We start from the raw sequence: 18,936 nt of genomic DNA on the forward strand, positions 1-18,936 counted from the left end.
TCTAAAACATATAAGTGTAAGCAATGTGAAGTCAACAAAGACTAAAGGGCTGTCATGATAAGTTGATATTAGGCTATTACCATGTCAACAGAGTCAGACCACCACCAGCAAGATTTAAACTATTGATATGTTATTGCGCTATTCAGTGTTGGTTCATGTTTTTATTAACATCTACAAGCTGCTTTGAAGAGCAAAATGTTTCTGAGGAAACAACTGCACATTAGAAGAGAAAAGATTTTTATTATTATTTTTAAAGTGTAAACAGAAATATACAATTCATAAGAACTCCCTGCAGTTCTTTACATAAACAAAAACGCAAGTCAATTAGGGCAGGAGAAAGACACTTTTAAAAGGGTATTTATTACAGCAGAATTTTTTTGCACTTAATTTCCATTAAAATAAAAAAAATAGATTAATTTTGTGATATTTGGCACCTTGGAAAAACCCCCTCATGCATTCCCAGTGGTAAGAGTTTGAGGGTTGCAGGATTTGTTTGAGAGCTTTTTTCAGCCCCACCCCGTCTCTGCATTTAAGCACAGAACTACACATATGAAATGCAAATCAACGAGTTAAAACCGTATTCACATAGTACACTGATCAGAGTAGAAACAAACCAGGGAGGAGTACAAACGGCGTAAATGGGTGACAGGCCAGCCCCAGGCAGGTGGCCAGCACCGACAGCATGAAGTTACTTGGGGAGAAATGAGGTGAACCATATTATTACGTCTATACAGCAAACCCATAATCAACAGGTTAAGTTGAGAAATATGATTACACTGGAAGCTGCTCAGTGGCAGACGTGGATTTTGCTTTGCCTCCGTTTGGGAAGCTCCACAGCTTTCAAAACCCCTCGTGTCTTGCTTGCGAAAGTCTAACTCAGGAAACACAATGACCTCCATGTGTAAGGGCCATTTACAAAAGGGAGTGAAGCTATAATGGAGAGAAGACTGCGGATTATAGCAGGCAATTTTACAGTGATTTCCTCTTGTTACAAGCGGAGGTTGCTGAAAGAAGTAATGTGCGAACTGAAAAACACCCCAGGTTAGCTAAATGCCTGGTCTATATACATGGAGTATTACAGTTGGCTAATTGTGACCCTCCAACACTGAGCACTGCACACACTTTATGAAACCAAAGAAAAGAAGTTAGCAAATAAAATGGAAAGATCCGGAAGAATCTCTCCTTACACTGAAGTGACATGATTCGGTTACTGGTACGTTTACTCTAGACAAAATACATTGAAATCCACATTAAACACTTTAAAACATCGTATTAACAACAATAGCCCCCTACCCTCACCCCTTCCGTACTGAATTCCTCCATTCAACTCCGAAATGGGAAAAATTACATTAAAAAGGGGTCAATATCACAAACCCATGTGGTGGCTGCCGACGATTTGACTGGTTTGAAGTAACACAGCAGTTGGATGAAATACCGTTTTGATTTTTGTCTTCTTTGCCTCTGCTCTAATAACATCAGAGGCGATGCAGACATGACCACTGAAGAAAAGATCACTTTAATTTAGCTTCATCAAACTATAGGACCTAATTAGTGCACTTGCATGCCAGACACGGTATCAGGCACATATTGTTGCTTATCAGACATTAGCAGTTAAAAGTTGCTGACATCAGCTACTATTACTAAAAACACTTCCCTCCGAGGTCTGCAATTTCAATGATTTTCGGAGCGTTTAAATTCGGTGAAACTGGCTGTGTATTTTACCAGGTGTATAAGGCAGGAACATGATTTTTGCAAACACTTAGAAAGAAATATGGAATCTAGGTCTGTGTTGAATCAAAAACTAATTACATGATGATGAGGCATTACAGTTATTAAAAATTCCGAATATGAAAATGTAAGCATCTTTGAATTAAAAATCAGCAAAATCAGTAATTTATGACTTTTTATTTATGCTATCATCATTCACAGTGTGGTCCAGACGGTTGCTGAATTGGTAAAGTACAAAGCAATTGGCATTTTAAGATAGAACTTTCAAAAGCAAGTGGAGTTCTACAAATAATGCCAAAGAAGGAAAAAATCTTTATACAAAGAGACTTTCCCACAAATTTGGACCAAAGTTCTTGGACCCCTTATCTGCAGAACATGGAAAGTGTGAAGAGTTGATCCCATTTGGTCCCAGAGAAGAAAAGACTATTGATTGTAAATATTTTTTTTTACTATTCAAAATTATGTCCCGCTTTAAAAAGAGTAATTTATATTTTGCTTTGTCTCAAAATAGACATTCTATTAGAATAAAAAATAAACGTATCAACCAAGTTCTAAAAGTAAATTTTAAATACAGGTATTTAATCTATGTTACAATTTTCACTAAAACATGTATTACAGCTCGTGATTTAAAATTATTCAGAGATACAAACTCTGTAAAAATGGGAATCCTAAAATCACGAAGCAAAAGATTTCAGCATAAATAGCATCGGTTCATTTTGATTTAAATTTAGTCCTTTCCTTCTGTAATGTACAGATTTATTAGAAACCTTATTTTAAATTCAGAGACGGTCCTCCATAGAAATACCTATTCATTAATTTATTATTTCTTAGGAGCTATTTTATGCACAGTCTCTCCTCTGGTCTCAAAAGAAAAAAAAAGATATGGTTAGAGCTACAGGGAACAATTCATATTTATAAATCCAAATACTACACCATCGTCCTTGTGCTATTTTTAAATTTAAATTGAGTCATTATGGCTTAAATAACCCCCCTAAAAAGCACAAACAAAAATATTCCATTGTTAGAAAGATATCTGAGCATTTTAAAGGCTGAAGAAGAGTAGGGAGGAGGAAGAGGGGAGAGAAATCTACCTGGATAAATTATTTAAAAGCAATTCTGTTAAAAATGCATAAAACCTAAAGTTTGCTCCTGTCAGAGAAAGCAAGCAAGCAAGAAAAGTGAACCCTGGAAGGAAGCAGCAAAAATCCTGTAGGCGATAGGACCACGAAGAAGCTGTTAAACTCTGGCATCAGCTCGGTGCAGGGCTATGTCAGGGCAATTAGAGCTGCACCATGCTGCACTGTGCAGTACTGCTGTCAGCCTTAATCTGCGCACTGATGGGCAGCACGAAATCCAAGCTACAGCCCACAGGAAGCACAACCAGTGAACCCATATTGCTTTGACAGTTGCACTCATCTAGAAATAATGCAAAACGCTATTTAGATGTATACATCACGACCCTGTGCTCTAGGAAGAAAACAATCTAATGAGGGGCTGGGAGTCTGCTTGCAGAAAACAAGCAGCAAAGAGATGTTTTTCTCCTCTTAAAGCTCTTCGTATTTGATTCTGTTGGAGCGTCGTGTTGGGGCTAGTTTGACTGAACTGTTCTTTGCCTCGGATGCTTCACTGAAGAATTTGAAAATAGACGGAAAACTCTTCCAGGAAGTTAGCTCATGACGCTCGGTCCCTGCAAAATACAAAAAAAAAAAAAAAATCACAGTTTGATTTGGTTTGGGGTCGTTTTGTTGCTGCAAGTTCAAGTCATTTTTCAGCATAACACACACAACAAAATAAACGTCGAGTGCTATTTGCTGGTCCCTCTCAAAAGCTCCATGTTTCAGTCTTACGAGAGGGACTTGAACAATTTGGTGTCATTAAAGACCCCCCTTCTGATCACAACACTCACAGGTGTATTCTCGTGTCGAGTAGTGCAGGGTTTTAGTTATACACGTTAACTACATGATATGAAAAGAGCAGAGCCATGCACTAAAAACAAGACAGAAAAGGGCGTGTGCTTATTACTTGTCCCCACACAAACTCTGGCAAGCGAAGCCTTGTCAAATACCGTCCCAGAATGGAGTCACTAAAGCACATTTAAAGTCCTTTTATTCCACAGCGCGCTACGGACTAGCCATGCATTCTGCCAAATAACCTCAACAAGCGAATAAGTTCATAAGGTAAAACACACATTACATTATAACCTCCTGGTTTGTCCCAGAGCCTCCACAACTGAGATAACGTGTGCTGTGACTTCTATTTACAGGGGAGCCTATCATTACAAGACATTCTCAGGAGATGGGGAGAACTATGAAGTCCATCGGGAGCTAACAGCGATCACTTTATTTCATTCCAACTCCTTCAGGGTTCACAGGCTCCTAAAGAGTCCTGGGTAAAAACCAGAATCCCACTGCTAAATTGAACAGGAGTACTTGTGGCACCTTAGAGACTAACAAATTTAAATTGGCACCTGCATTTCCAAGGTCAATTTCATGAAAGGAGCTAAGTGTCTGGCCCAACTTCAAGATAACGGAATTTAGTTTTTAGGACATGAGTAACCGCTTCTGTAACTGAATCCCGGTTCCCCTTTGGCGTTGATTTAAACAGAGGCCGTCAGAATAGATGGCTTTAAACAACAAATAATGATCACTTTCACCAGCCCTGTTACCAGTAAGCCCGTACACGGTACCCAGGCAGAAAAGTGAACCCTTTCTGCGGTTCCTTCCCCCAGCGTAAAAATGTATTTGTGTAAGCTGTATTATGCGAATGTGTTTTTACTATCTTACCCGTGGGCCCTTAACTGCACGGCACATTTATTTCTATAAATAAAAAACAAACAACAACAATAATAATAATAAAACCCCACCCTCTCATACAGATAAGGAGCCAAGTGCTCTGAAAGAGTTGGGATCTCTTCCTAGATAACCCAATTATGCAGAGATGCTGCCTGGAAGACTCTGGATCCTGGGCCTCCGTTTGATACTTTAACATTGTTAATGATAATTCTTTAGTCTGTAATAGTAGGTCATTGCTATGGTTACTCTACAATGGTGCAACACTTCGCTTTCCCCTTCAGCTATTCGCTGAGACCTGGTAACCACATTTGTTGCCTAGCAACAGTTTTGTGACAGTATCACAATCTGGGAGTTACAACAATAAAGGACATGATGGCCGTGGCCTGCCCAGAGGAGAGATCTATAGTGTGGGGTGGGTGGGTGACTTTGCAATGAGAGTGGCCCCTAAAAGAGCTGCTACTGGCAACTTACCCTGAGTCCTGCAGCAACACACAGAGACAAGGGAAGGCATTGCTAACAAAGACACTCCACACAGCTATCCCCCTACAGACACTGTTTACACAATGACAATCCACCACCATACATATATTCCTTTCACAGACACCACCACTCCCCACACAGATACCCCCCTTCAGAGACACCCTTTGCACACACACCTCCCTCACCCTAACACATATATCCCCCAATGCTGATGCACTTTTCAAAAACAATTCACTACACATGTCCACCCGCAGAAACCTTTTACTGAGACAATCCACAGGACACATAGATATCTCCCCACCCCATAAACACCTTTCACAAAAAGGCAATCAGCTAATACACACACCACTCCTCCACTAACACCTTTTAGAAAAGACAATCCACATCACATACATATACCTCCCACCAAACACAGACATCCATTACACAGACAATCCATCACATCTCACAGAAATTTCTCCACAGACACCTTTTAAACAAAAAACCCCCAGCACCAAATGCAGGTATTCCCTCACAGACATCCTTTACCTGGAGACAATCCATCACATCTACAGACATCATGCTCATCACAGACAAATCTATCACACCCTACAAGAGTAGTCAACAACAGGTGGACCGCGTGCCAAATCCGGCAGGGCCGCCCAGAGGATTCAGGGGGCCTGGGGCAAAGCGGGGGAGCTGCGGTGCTTGTACTCACCCGGCGGTGGTCCGGGTCTTTGGCGGCATTTCGGCAGCGGGGGGCCCTTCAGTCGCTCTGCGTCTTCGGCAGCACTGAAGGGCCCCCCGCCGCCGAAATGCCACCGAAGACCCGGACCGTCGCTGGGCCAGGGCTCGTGGGGCCCCTGCGGGGCCTGGGGCAAATTGCCCCACTTGTCCCCGCTTCTAGGCAGCCCTGAAATCCGGACAACCAGATAGTTTTGAATGGACCATTAAATCTTTTTATTTACTTATTATTAGCATTATTGTTATTGCAGTGTGAAAAAATATTCCGCTGGAGTCTGGATCTTGAGTATATCTTGACCAAGAAATTTGGACCTTGACAAAAAATAATTGACTACCCCTGAACCTACACAGACAACCACCACAAAATTACACTTTACACAGACTTCCCACCTCTATACAGGAACACCTCATTATCACAAATAGATACCTCAGCACCACATAAAGATATAGCTCCTCCTTCACAAACAGACAATCCACAATCCTCCACATATCTTTCCACCAGAAAGGCACCCTTATAGGGAGTGGCAGTGTACACACAGTACACACAGTACACTGCCACTACTGACTTCTATGTCTCTACACACGCCCATATTCATTTCTGTTGGCCTAGATTTAGATTAAATTGGATGCAGAGAATATAACACTGTTTTATTCTTTATCATTTATATTTCTTCTTTGTGAAAGACCATCTTTGGAAACAAAGAATGACAAAAACAATGTCCAAGAAACTTTGTTTTAATTGTCTTCCCCTCCTTTCCTCCATCTTTCCTTTTCCCATGCACCCTTCTCATTTCCTCAGATATCACACACCAATGTTATTGAGACACTCATCAATTTAAGCTTTCCTACAGCAACCCTCTTACCCCACCCCTCTCCAAAAACAATTCAGGCTCTGAATCTAGAGGGCCTGATGCCTCAATGGTCTAAAGCAATTTTAATTCCCTCTCTTTATTTTCCCTTTCCTAGCAACAATCTTACTGATGGATGAACAATTTCCCTGGTGATAAAATCTCTACCATGACTGTTTTGTTTATAGAATTATGATGACTCTTTGCTTGAGTAATACAGAAAAGACAAAAACAAAAACTCATCCTTGTTACCTTGTCAACTCTCTACACTGCCCTTCATGGCCCTTTAAAGGTCAACATTTGCCCTCAAATATGCACCTTCAGCTCCCATTGAAGGGAGAGCAAAATATATCCTATAAAATTAAACACTATAAAGGTAGTACATTTATTATTTATGCAAAAAATCTAGAAAATTGCAAGGTATACTGGACATAAGCAACATGAGCTAGAAGTTATACTACATGACAACATGCCCTGGTAGGCATAATAGATTTGGTGGTATGGTTCTCCAAATAGAATAGTAACACTGAAGAGTATGATCTATACAAGGAAGACAGAAAGGGAAGAATAGAAGAGTTAGCATTATATGTCAGAAATATTTGCAAAAACAATAGTAGAGCTGGTTGGGGATTTTCCATTAGAATAGAGTTTCTGACAGAAAATGTGGGTTTCACAAAATTAACATTTTCCAAAGGAACATTTTGATTTTGCTGAAAATATTTATTTTCCCCATATTTAATTTTGGATTGGTTTGACCCAAATCAGAATATTTCATTTTTTGAATGGACCTGAAATGTTTTGTTTCAAATCAGTTCAACAAAACAGTAAACTGTATATCCTTTGTGGCATATTTCCCTATGAGAGTTGGAGTTCGGCCCCTCCATTCTCTCCTGTACGTCCGGCTTACTAGAGGACTGCTAGCTCCCCTAAAGCAATGTGGACTTTCTGATCATGCTGTGCTGGGTAACATGGGAGTCACATGATTTGGTGCATGGTGTGAAATGTCGTTTGGGCAGGGAGCCTGGCCCATAAAGGAGAATGGAGTCAAAAGGCTCCTGAGCTATAACTCCTATAAGGCAATGTGCCATTGTGGGAAAATGCAGTTTAATATCTGACTCAAAACAAATAATTTCAGATCCATTCAGAAACATTTTAATTTTGGAAAAGTAAAAATATTTCACTGTGATCAAAAATGTAAAAAAACATTTAGACAATTCCAAATTAAAATTGTTCAGAATTTCCATTCTTGGAAATTTTTTTGAAATTACAATTTATCATCTTGATTTGAGACAAAATCATGTTGAAATGTCAGAATTTCTCACAGGATGGAATTTCCAAATTCACTCAGCTCTAACCAATACAAATGAAAAGAGTATCAATAAAGTACTTTGGGCAAAGGTACAAGTAATAAAGATGAAAATGGACATCTTCTGTAGAGCTTCAGGAATAAAGAATGAAAATGACAAGGTAAGGGACCAACTATAGAGGAGCCCAAACTCACAGGATCTTCCACTCATTTAAAAAAAAAAAAAAAAAAAAAAACAACAACAACACATAAGAGGTGAAAAAAAAAAAAAAAAAAAAAAAAAAAACACGTACTGAGACATCTGTTGGGTAGCAAAATACAACTAAAACAACGAGGAGTCCTTGTGGCACCTTAGAGACTAAGAAATGTATTTGAGCATAAGCTTTTGTGGGCTAGAACCCACATCATCACCTGACAACCATCTGAAGTGGGTTCCAGCCCATGAAAGCTTATGCCCAAATACATTTGTTAGTCTCTAAGGTGCCACAAGGACTCCTCATTGTTTTTGCTGATACAGACTAACACAGCTACCACTCTAAAAAAATACAACTAAACACTGATCACCAAAGAAATATCTATGTTACTCCATGATCAAGAACACAGAATAATATACGTAACTACTTTATAATACATTTTTTGCAATTATATAGCATCTTTTATGTGAAGATTTTAAAGTACTTTACAAAGATTATTATTATCCCTATGTTCAGATGGTTAACTGAGGCATAGATACAACAACTGACTTATCCAAGGTCCTAGGAACACAGGAATTGCCATGCTGGATCAGACCCATGGGCCATCTAGTCCAGTATTCTGTCACTAGATGCCTCCAAGGAAGATGCAAGAACCCCTAGCAGGCAGATGTGGGACAATGTGCCCCCTGAAGATCTAGATCAGCTATATGAGAAGCCATTGTGAATCTACTTCTTACCAATAGAAAGAATTGTTTGGGAATGTGACATAATAGGAAATATTCAAGTGATTAAAAGCTATTTGAATCAACATACTATACTAAGCAATGGGTTGATAGAATACAGCGGTATAAAGGCTTCAAGAAATAAATTGCCTGGGGACCTGTAAAATCTAAGGAGCAGGTGGTAATGGGAAGACACATGAAAATCCAAGAGTGTAGAACACAGTTAAAATATTCTACAATATGCCAACAGAAGCAGTCAATGTGACTTTATGAGGGACTGCTCAAAGACAGTGGCGGATTAATGATTTTGCCGCCCCTAGGCCCTGAAATAATTGCCGACTCCAGCCCCATATGAACTTATTAAACATCAATATTTTCAATATCAACACCAATATTTTCACTTTTTACTTCACTACTACTTTCAACTATTTTTTCCTGTCTCACTGTCGGCACTAACTGATACAACAAAGGAATCTATTTTGCGCATTTTCGCTATCATTTCATTTTCCCTTTATTTCTTTTGTATAGCATTTTTTTTTAACTGAGAACCACTTAATTTCTTCCTTCCGGTCATATTAACAATGTTTAGGATTCTCGCGAGTATGTTTACTAAATGGCATCACGCCGTCACTGGTGGTTTCAATACGCGCTATGATTGGTAGAATCACGGCGTCACTGATGCCGTGATTACAAAAATGCTGCTATTATAAATTTGCCGCCCCTGCAAATTTGCTGCCCTAGGCCTAGGCCTTGTTGGCCTAGGCGATAATACGCCGCTGCTCAAAGAACTGAGGGTAAAAAAGAATCTATCTTGGGGTATCAGGCAAGTATCCTAATAAAAATATGGACAGTCAGCTAAGGATTCGAGTGAAAAGATAAGGGCAGTAAAGACGAGAATGATTTAATGTTAGCCAAAGGGATAAAGGGGAACAGGAAGACCTATATTTATATATTTAACAAGTACCGTATATCAGGAGGAAAAGGAATACTAAGGAGAAAGTAGATCTGTTATTAAATGAGATTAAATAAACAATTATTCTAATATGGTTAAGATGGTGAACTGCTTTTAAAATCAGTATATCAGGAACAATAAAGAAAAGAGGTATTGACAATTAGAAGTAATAAAGACCTTGTCAATACAGCTGTTGGTAAAAAAAAACTGGAAAGGGAATACTTGGAAAAACTGAATATACAAATCATCAGGTCTGGATGACATGGATCTCAGGGTCTTAAGGGAATCAGCTAATGAACTTGCTGAACTACTGGCAATTATTTCTAAAAACTCATGCAGAAGCAGGTAGGTATCAGAGGACTGTGGGGGAAAAAAGCAAATGTGGTGCTAATTTTCTTTAAAAAAAGAATAAAGAGAAATTACCATCTGATAAATTTAACCTCAAATCTTAATAAAATAATAGAACAATATTAAAATAAAAAATCTGCAAGCACCTTTTGGTAACAGGAACATTAAGATTAAATAAGTATAGATTTTTAGCAATAAATATCCCAAAATCAATCACTTTTCTTGATTGAATCACAAATATTAGTAGATGATGGGACTATCCGTTATGGTGCCTTTTTCTATAGGTCTCACTGTGTGCCATTTCTACCTGGCCTGCAACCTGGTGAAGACACACACAATGGATTATAGCTTTCAGCACTCTAGTGGTCTGTGGTTACCATTATCTCTATTTTTAGATTGTTGTATAGCTATCACTAGCTAACTAGAGATTGATAGTGTTAGCGATACAGACATAGATATAGGCATTATATCTAGACTGCAGCAGATATAGATTTATACACTGCCCTTGATTCTAGACTGTATTACTTTGAAGTTATACTGGATTAAACCTGGAGTAGCATAACGGCGAATCAGGCCCATAATATCTAGACTGAAGTAAAGCATTTGGTTCATTGTCTTATGAAAATGTACTTGTTAAACTAATTCAAACTGTCTTGAAAATGAGCAATGTCACTTAGCTTGAAAACTGGATAAAGCACTATGAACAATGAATAATGATAAATATCAAAGCAGTGGGTTGGGGGAGGTGTCAAAGGATTGGTAATAGGTTTGTTTCTTTTAAACATGATTATTAATGATCTGGAAGAATGAACAAACTGCATATTAATTAATTAAATTAATTATGCAGATGATACATTAAATTGTAGGTAAAGGAAACACTAGTAAGGACAGAGAAATAATAAGAAGGAAGCTAGGTAGTATACAAATAAAGACAGGAAATAACAAAATGAGCTTTGCTACCATGTTTACAAAAATGTATATACAAAAATGAGTGAGCAATTGATTAATCAATCATCTCAGGGTTTATTTGTACATACACTTATGACTGTAATTTAATTTCCCTTTTCTTCCACCGCCCCCCAGGAAAAAAAATCCGAAAACAAGAGAGCTCTTTGGCTAGAAGAGTTTACAAACTCCTTCAGTTGAAATTACTGAGCTTGCAGAACGTACAAGCTCTGCTGGCTTCACTAACAGATTCCCCATAATTTGCTCTTGCAGTGATTACCAGCTGTGCAGGACAAAGGTGTCCTCCTTCAGCGTTTGCCAACTGTGCAGGACAAAAATCTCCTTCTGTGGCACTTACAAATTATGCAGAACAGTGGTTCCATCCTGTGGAGTTTACAAGATATGCAGGACAAAGGCTTTCCATGCTGCACCAGAGCAGAGGGTTTTCAATATAAATCTCTTTGCACTGAAATATTTCTGCAGAGAAAACTTTCTAGGTTGAGAAGTTTCTCCACAGATATTAACTACAATGCTACCCCAAGGTCTGATTCTGTGAGCTGCTGCTGACCCTCAAATCCCATTGACTTCAAAGTGAATTAAGAATACTCTACATCTCAGAATTTGGTCCTTAGCGGAGCAGTTAATATCACAGTTCCATATGAGCTTGATCTTACTCAATGAGAATTTTGCCATTGACTTTAATGGGAATGAGATCTACCCCAGTGTCAGCATTCTGCATTGAAATCTTACTATGATGAAAACTACTGATGCAGATATTAGTTAGGTTTCTAACTTAGCACTCCCGTGAGTTTTGTGGCTCCAATATTTATTAAGTTACTACCACACTTATACATGCAGGGATCAGGGAATAAAATTCCTCTCTCCCTACCACACAATAGGCCAGATGTATTTTTTTCCCTCCGACCTTCCACTGAATCACCAGAGATTAGCCACAACTGGAGATGGGACACCAGATTTGAGGTGGGAAAGGTTCAGGTCAAATTGGCAGGGACCTTAGAGTTTTTCACCTTCCTCTGTAACGTTGGGTATGGATCACCTGCTACGATCATCTGGGTATAAACGCACATAATAATTGCAGAAGACTTGGGCATTAGTGGCATCTCATCCCTCCTGTTCTCTTCCTGTGTGTTGCTCACAACAGTTTAGTCTCCTGAGGACTGAAATGCTTTGGTCTAACTAAACTCACCAGACTCAGTATATGGGTATTTAAATTTAATGAACTGTGATATACAGGAGGTCAGACTAGATGATCTAAAGGCCCAGGATGGCCTTAAGCTCTATTAAACTCAGAGCTTAGTTCTCAGTGACAATAGACAGTTGGAATGTTTCCAGTTGTGAAGAGCAGCCATTTTGATGCCATGTACAAGAAGAAAAACCTCTTTAAATTTACTAAAATGGGAAATATTTCTTTATTCACCTTTCCATAACTCCAGGAAGTGAATGGATTTTAATCATGCTTTCCTTAAAAAAAAAAAAATCACTTCTGGTCTAAGAGCAAGCATGGAAAATGTAATCCAGAAAGAATTTTTTTCAGAAATTTAAAAGCAGATGGAAATGGGTATATAATGAAAGTCCAGATATGCTGTTCACATTTGTGTGTGAGCGAATTTCCCTGCCTCTGATGGAATTCATCCACTTACGTGGATGTGATTAAACTGTCTCTCTATCAGAAAGTTATTTTTTAAAATCAATTTAATTTTTTACCTTGGAAAATACCAGGTTGTATCAAAAGAAGGGTAAATTTTGTTTTGTTTTTTAAATTCCTGAGGTAAGGACCTCATGAAAATCCATCTAAAGTTGGAAAGTGTTTCCTGGAAATTATTTAGTCTTTTGCGAATATTTTGTTCTGCCAGTTTATCCCCAGTTCCCAAAACCTCTGAAAGAGCAAACACTCCTGCAGCATCACCAGCAAGATTGAAGAAGAAGGAGAGAAAAAAAGTCTCTCAGTACAAATCTGTAAATATTTTTTACAGGGAGAATGAGAACTTTGAAAAACTGGGCAATGAATGGGTCCATTGGCTCAAGAGGTTTGAAAACCACTGACCATGAGCATCACTGCATGCACACTGGATACAATTCTAGACACCTCAATACCACAAAGAAGTCAACAGTTTGAAAGGATTTAAGAAAGAAGCAACAAAAATGACTAACAAGATAAAAGCATTGACTTCTGGGGGAATATTCTGGGGGGATATTTAAAGAACTAAGTCATGGATATAATAATCACCTAAAAGGAAGGAAGGAAATAGTTTAGAGAGGATCCAAGATGGCATAACAGGATAACACTAAATACATTAAAATTTAGGCTGAATATCAGGACAAATATATCAGCCCCTTTAGACAGTGGACTATTCTTCCAAAGCAAGTTATAGAATCATGTGCAGCAATAGTAGGGAAGGGCAAGATATCCTAAAACATGTTACCTCTAGTTTCTAGGATATTACCTCTGTAGAGCCAGACATAATATTTTGTATGTTCCCCCCAGCTCACTCCCCCTCCAATATTGCCCAAAATAAGCGTGCATCAGCCAATGCAGGTTTGTGAAGCAGGATGGAAACACGAGGATAGTACTACTGCAGTTATCATTTTATACTATTAGTTATTAAAGCACTGATGGCAGTCAGCTGTATCCCAGAAGAGTGGGAATCCACTTGTTTGCCTCTCTTAATCCTACCTGGCTAAAGAAGTGAAAGTCACAAGGTCATTCACTTCTGAGTCCACATTATTGGGTAATCACATATCAAGGCATTTTCTCTTTTAAATAATTTTATTGCTTCAAAACAACTTAAATGGCTTACACAGTAAGGACCATATACTGCTCTCAGTCTAAGGAGCTGTCATTAACATGGTAGTCTGGGGCTATATATGGCCCTAGAGAGAGTAGTTACAATGAAATAAATGAATAGAATACCAGCCTAGAGTTTTAGCTTTGGGTTGGTTGGTTCTAGTCAAAACCTTTGTTTCTTTGAACCCAATAGTTTAAAAAACTCTGTCATATAAGCACATACGCGCTGGCATACAACAACAGATCTCGTCTATTACATAAATACAATAGAACTCACTGATAGTGAATGTAGATATAAAAGACCAGGTCAGCCGCCCCATTTCCAGTCCCTTTGTGCTGTTCCAGCCCATTGGGTAACTGGCCAGCTGGGTGACTCCTTGAACAGTGCAGAGTTTGCATAGATGGCTCTAAGACAGGCCCCCAGTGCACATCCATGGTGGATATGGGCAGCGGCAGCTGAGCAGGCTATTACCGGCTGGCACAACTTATAATAGCCCAGGGTCTGCTCTAATTTGCACCAGCATCCAGACTGGGCCTTGGCAACCACAGGGACAGAAAGCACAAATGTGGCTACAGTATAGTTGAGTGTAGCCCAGTCAAACCAAAGGACTGGGGACAGAGAAATTCATTATAGTGAAGAAGAGTGAAACTCCTGAATTCTGTCAGAGTAGAATTCTGTACAAGGCTCTCCAAGCTGCCACCTACCTGCAGAAGCCTAACACTGTGGACCACCAGCAGGCAAAAAAGCCATGCGATGGGGCTTCTGCATCTGCCATATGTGGACTGAGACAGGCTTCCAATGAGTTCAGTATAAGGAGGCTTAAGGGGACCTTTGGATCTAGCTACAAGAGGGGCCACTGGATGTGTACTTACAGGGTAGCACTTTAAACTGCCTGTGGGCTGGGTGAGTGGATTCTGTCCCCCTCCAGCCCCCATAAAGCCTGTTCCCACATAAAGCCTGTTCACCAAGCCACTGTTCAGAGGGTGTGAGAATTCTATTGTGCAAACAGCAGTGTGGGTTACAGTGAACATCTACATAACATCAAAGCCTTTCTGTGGGGGAAAAAAAGGACTCCAATATAAGAGGGTTCCATGATACACAATTATGGACTTTTAAAACTCATGACAGCATGTACCAATGTGTATGGACAATCAGAAATATGTGGCTATTGACTTTTTAAAAGTCATCATTTATTTAGAGAGACAAGGTGGGTGAGGTAATATCTTTTATTGGACCAACTTCTGCTGGTGAAAGAGACAAGCTTTTGAGCTACACAGAACTCTTAACAGTGAAGTGAAATAGTGTGTAGACAATATGTGAAATGATTTTATTTACATGATAGCTTATGGCAGCATTTTATAATATATGTTAAAGTGTTAATAAATGTTTTTAAAATGGATGCTCTTTATCCCATCATGAAATTAGTATTTGGTGACCCAGGAAAAATCCTTATCAAATTGCATACAACAGCACACATCCAGGACTCAGTGTTTAAAAAGTTCCAATTCCCTAATTAGTAAGAGAAAGGAAACACTTGAATATTTTTTAAAAATTAAAGACAATTTTGAGTTATTCAGATTCTAATTTTTAAAAATGAATGGGTGTCCTTTAAATACATTGTGTTAGTTCAAGCTATTTTGTTGAAACTTTGTGAGCAACAAATATTTAAACTCCAGAGTAAATTCCACAAGGTATAACTCCCTGGAAATACCAATTCTTATGAGAAATGTTCTTGATTAGTGTCATAATAATACTTAGCTCTTATCTAGTGCTTTTCATCAGCAGCTATCAAAGCAAGGGAGGTCAGCATCATTATCCTAATTTCAGAGATGGGGAAACAGAGGCACAGAGAGGGGCCATGACTTGCCAAAGTTCACCCAACAAGACAGTGACAAAACTAGAACCCAGACACCCAGAGTCACAGGCCAGTGCTCTATGTCCAAGCTTTTAGTGCCTCTCTGTCAAGTAGCTGAGGTTGGAATTCAGGTTGTGGTGGAAATGGAGTCTGCTATGGAGCTGAGGAGACTTCATATATTTGGGTATTATGATGTTTGAGTGGTAAGGCACATGTGAATGTTGGCTTAACTGGTGATTTACTAGATTTTTTTGTGATTGCATTGAAAGGAAATGCATTTGTTTTTTGTACAGTGTCTAGCACATTCGGGATGGTATCTCTTGATACTACCAGAATACAAATCCTAAATAATTGTAAGTTCAATTTTTTGGGATGGCTTAAAAGCATCTCAGCTCATCTTTTAATATTGTAATTCCTAATGTAACATAAAATAAGTCTAAAATGTTTCAGAAAACTGAAAAAACAAATGTATATTTGTGTTACACAATTACTTAGGTCTGATATAACATTTATCCACTCATGATGAGATGTCCAATAATTCATTCATAGCTATTCCATTTCAGAGATGTCAGTCTCCTCATTTGTGAAGATAAATTCAATACACACAAAATGTATTCAGAAGACCTATATGTACTATCTATATAGTTCTACATCTCTATGTTAGTAGAGAAGACAGAGAGAAGATAATGTTGTTGTTCCACCAATGAATTTATACTGATGTAGTGCACGTTGACCCTCGGGTTATTAGAGTGACCTTTGGTGGTCTGTGCTAATGAACAATACTGAAAAAGGCAGGTGACTGAGACCAGTCTGCAAGATTTTATGGACAGTGATCATTGCTGTGGGTCAAGTACACCAGTACTGCAATCATAAAGTTAATAACCACTACAACAGCTTTACATGTGGATGTCTCAGAAGAATGCTGTTTCTGTAACTCACAGCCTTTAGAGATGTTATTTATAATTTATACCCAATGTGAAGTGCAAAGATTTCCCCCCCCCCTGTAAGTCACAGTAATCAATACAGGTCTGCTTCTATTATAGTCCAATGAGGTGAACTGTGATGCAAGAATCAACTAAGTTGGGGAAACACCACACTCATAATCATAGCTCCACAAATGAATCAGTGCCCAACATCAATTTCCGAAGTCTACACCGTAACAATAAATCAGAAAAAAAGTCTGTAAAAATCCTATCCCAGCTGTTGAATGTCACAAACTAAATTAAACACATTTGTTTTAGAACTACTCAGAAACTTAATTTTACCATCATGTGCTTCACGACTTTCACATCCTAATTCAGAAACCCTGGGGTGGGGGTGGGGGGAGGTTGCCTTCCTCTGCAGCATGGGGCATGGATCACTTGCAGGTTTAAACTAGTGTAAATGGAGGATTCTCTGTAACTCAAAGTCTTTAAATCATGATTTGAGGACTTCAGTAACTCAGCCAAAGATTATGGGTCTAGTGCAGGAGTGTGTGGGTGAGGTTCTGTGGCCTGCGCTGTGAATGAGATCAGACTACATGATCATGATGTCCCTTCAGGCCTTCAAGTCTATCAGTCTATATTAAGTATGTGATGGTCTGAAGTTCCCATAATATGGAAACCAGCAATTTAAGAATAAACACCAATTCACTAAAGCCTTGCAGATGTGAATTACACTAAGTTTAACTAAAATGCAAAATATCACACTTCCTAATAGGTAACCTCAAAGATGTCATTAGAGGGAACATTCAAAATTAATTACCATAATGCTGCAATGTAATCCCCATTTAACCCTCCACCACCTCAACATGGAAAATAGCTGACATGCCTAGAAGTGTGCAAAACATTCTGCTTTTCACCATGTGTGTTCATCTTTTATGTCCTCTAAATCAGTAGTTACCTTGCACAAAAATGTGCTACAGAAGCAAGCAAAGGGTCAAAGATGTTTCACTTTCTCAGTCATGGTCTCTACGTCTTGGTGTTTTGTTTTGGGAGGCTAGGGAGTGCCCCTGGATACATAGGAACCAATGAGATATTGAAGAGAAAGTTTTGTGAAAGTGAAACAAAATTATATGTTCAGTAACACAGGCCTCAGAATGGAGCCATAAATTATAGCAACCTAGCTAAGACCATAGAAACTAGCAGTTGGGCCTTACCCACACTTCTTGTCTCTTTGTTTCTACAAGAGATTCAGACTCTAAATTGAGAGCCCATGAAACAGCACTCAAAACTGGGGGCTTCCTGGTGGAAAAAGAAAATTTAGTACAGCAAATGGAAATGGAAGCCAAAGTCTTGCCTTGTCTGTGACAAACACAACAAAGAAGTGGGCTAGAAACTTGGGAAGAAGGTGACAAGAAATGGCAGAGGGGGAACATATAAATTAAAAGTCACATTAAGAAAAGTTCTCACTGGCATAACATAGAATAGCCTCAGGAGCTGCTCTTATGCTTTACTTGCAATAGTCCCCAGGAAGGCTGTCCAGAACACCCACCGTGCAGAGTGCATTGGCTACATCCTCTGTCACGTCCCTGAGCTGTCGTCTCAACTGGTCCTTCATCACCAGGGACTCCCCTTTTAAAGGTGCCAGGATGCAGCCCAGAATCGGGGCCTTGCTGTCTAGTCCAGTTTCTGACATCTGACATGTGGGTGCCTAGGGAGTAGTTTTTAGCTATTTCAGTGTTCAGGTAAATTCTATTTACGAGCTTGTTATGGTCTGACTTTCTCTGTTTTGTGCTGATGGGCTGTTTGTTCCAACCTTCTCCCTCTGTCTCCCTCATAGTCTTTTCACCTCAGCTTCACTTCACACCTGCCTATCCTCCCCTCTCCTCCTTGCCAGTTCCCCCAATTCCCTTTCCTTCCCTTCTCTTTCAGTTTAGCGCTGATCCTCTCCTATGTCGTACCCCTCCCTCAAATGTGGAACTAACATGACATTTGATGCCATCACGTTGTTCATTCTGCTTGTGTTTTACACCCCTTCTCCTACCCGTCTGTCTTGTCTATTTAGACAATATTGCTTCATTGTTTCCTTGTACTTCCCCATCTGCCTATATCCAACAGTTGTCTCTTATACTTAGATAGCATGCTCTTTGGGACTGGGACCATCTTTCTGTTCAGTGTCTGTACAGTGCATAGCACAATAGGATCCTCACCATTACTGGGGCTCTGAGGTCCTTCTGTAATACAAATACACCTCTACCCCGATAGAACGCTGTCCTCGGGAGTCAAAAAATCATACCGCGTTATAGGTGAAACCGC

The 18,936-nt window shown here is 39.2% G+C and overlaps 1 protein-coding gene across 2 annotated transcripts in view; it reads right to left on the reverse strand.

The window, feature by feature from the left end:
• Positions 1-268: 268 nt before the first annotated feature.
• The window catches only part of FAM172A (family with sequence similarity 172 member A), a 319,644-nt gene continuing 300,976 nt past the window's right edge, over positions 269-18,936 (reverse strand). For both annotated transcript variants that reach the window (XM_026649170.1, XM_024206925.1), the window contains one exon: positions 269-3,415. In XM_026649170.1, coding sequence (XP_026504955.1) covers positions 3,273-3,415 — 143 coding nt within the window. In that variant the 3' untranslated portion in view covers positions 269-3,272. The remainder of the gene's footprint in view (positions 3,416-18,936) is intronic.

The sequence above is a fragment of the Terrapene carolina genome, unplaced genomic scaffold (genome assembly GCF_002925995.2).
Source record: "Terrapene carolina triunguis isolate 2854851 unplaced genomic scaffold, T_m_triunguis-2.0 Scaffold69, whole genome shotgun sequence".
Taxonomy (NCBI): domain Eukaryota; kingdom Metazoa; phylum Chordata; order Testudines; family Emydidae; genus Terrapene; species Terrapene triunguis.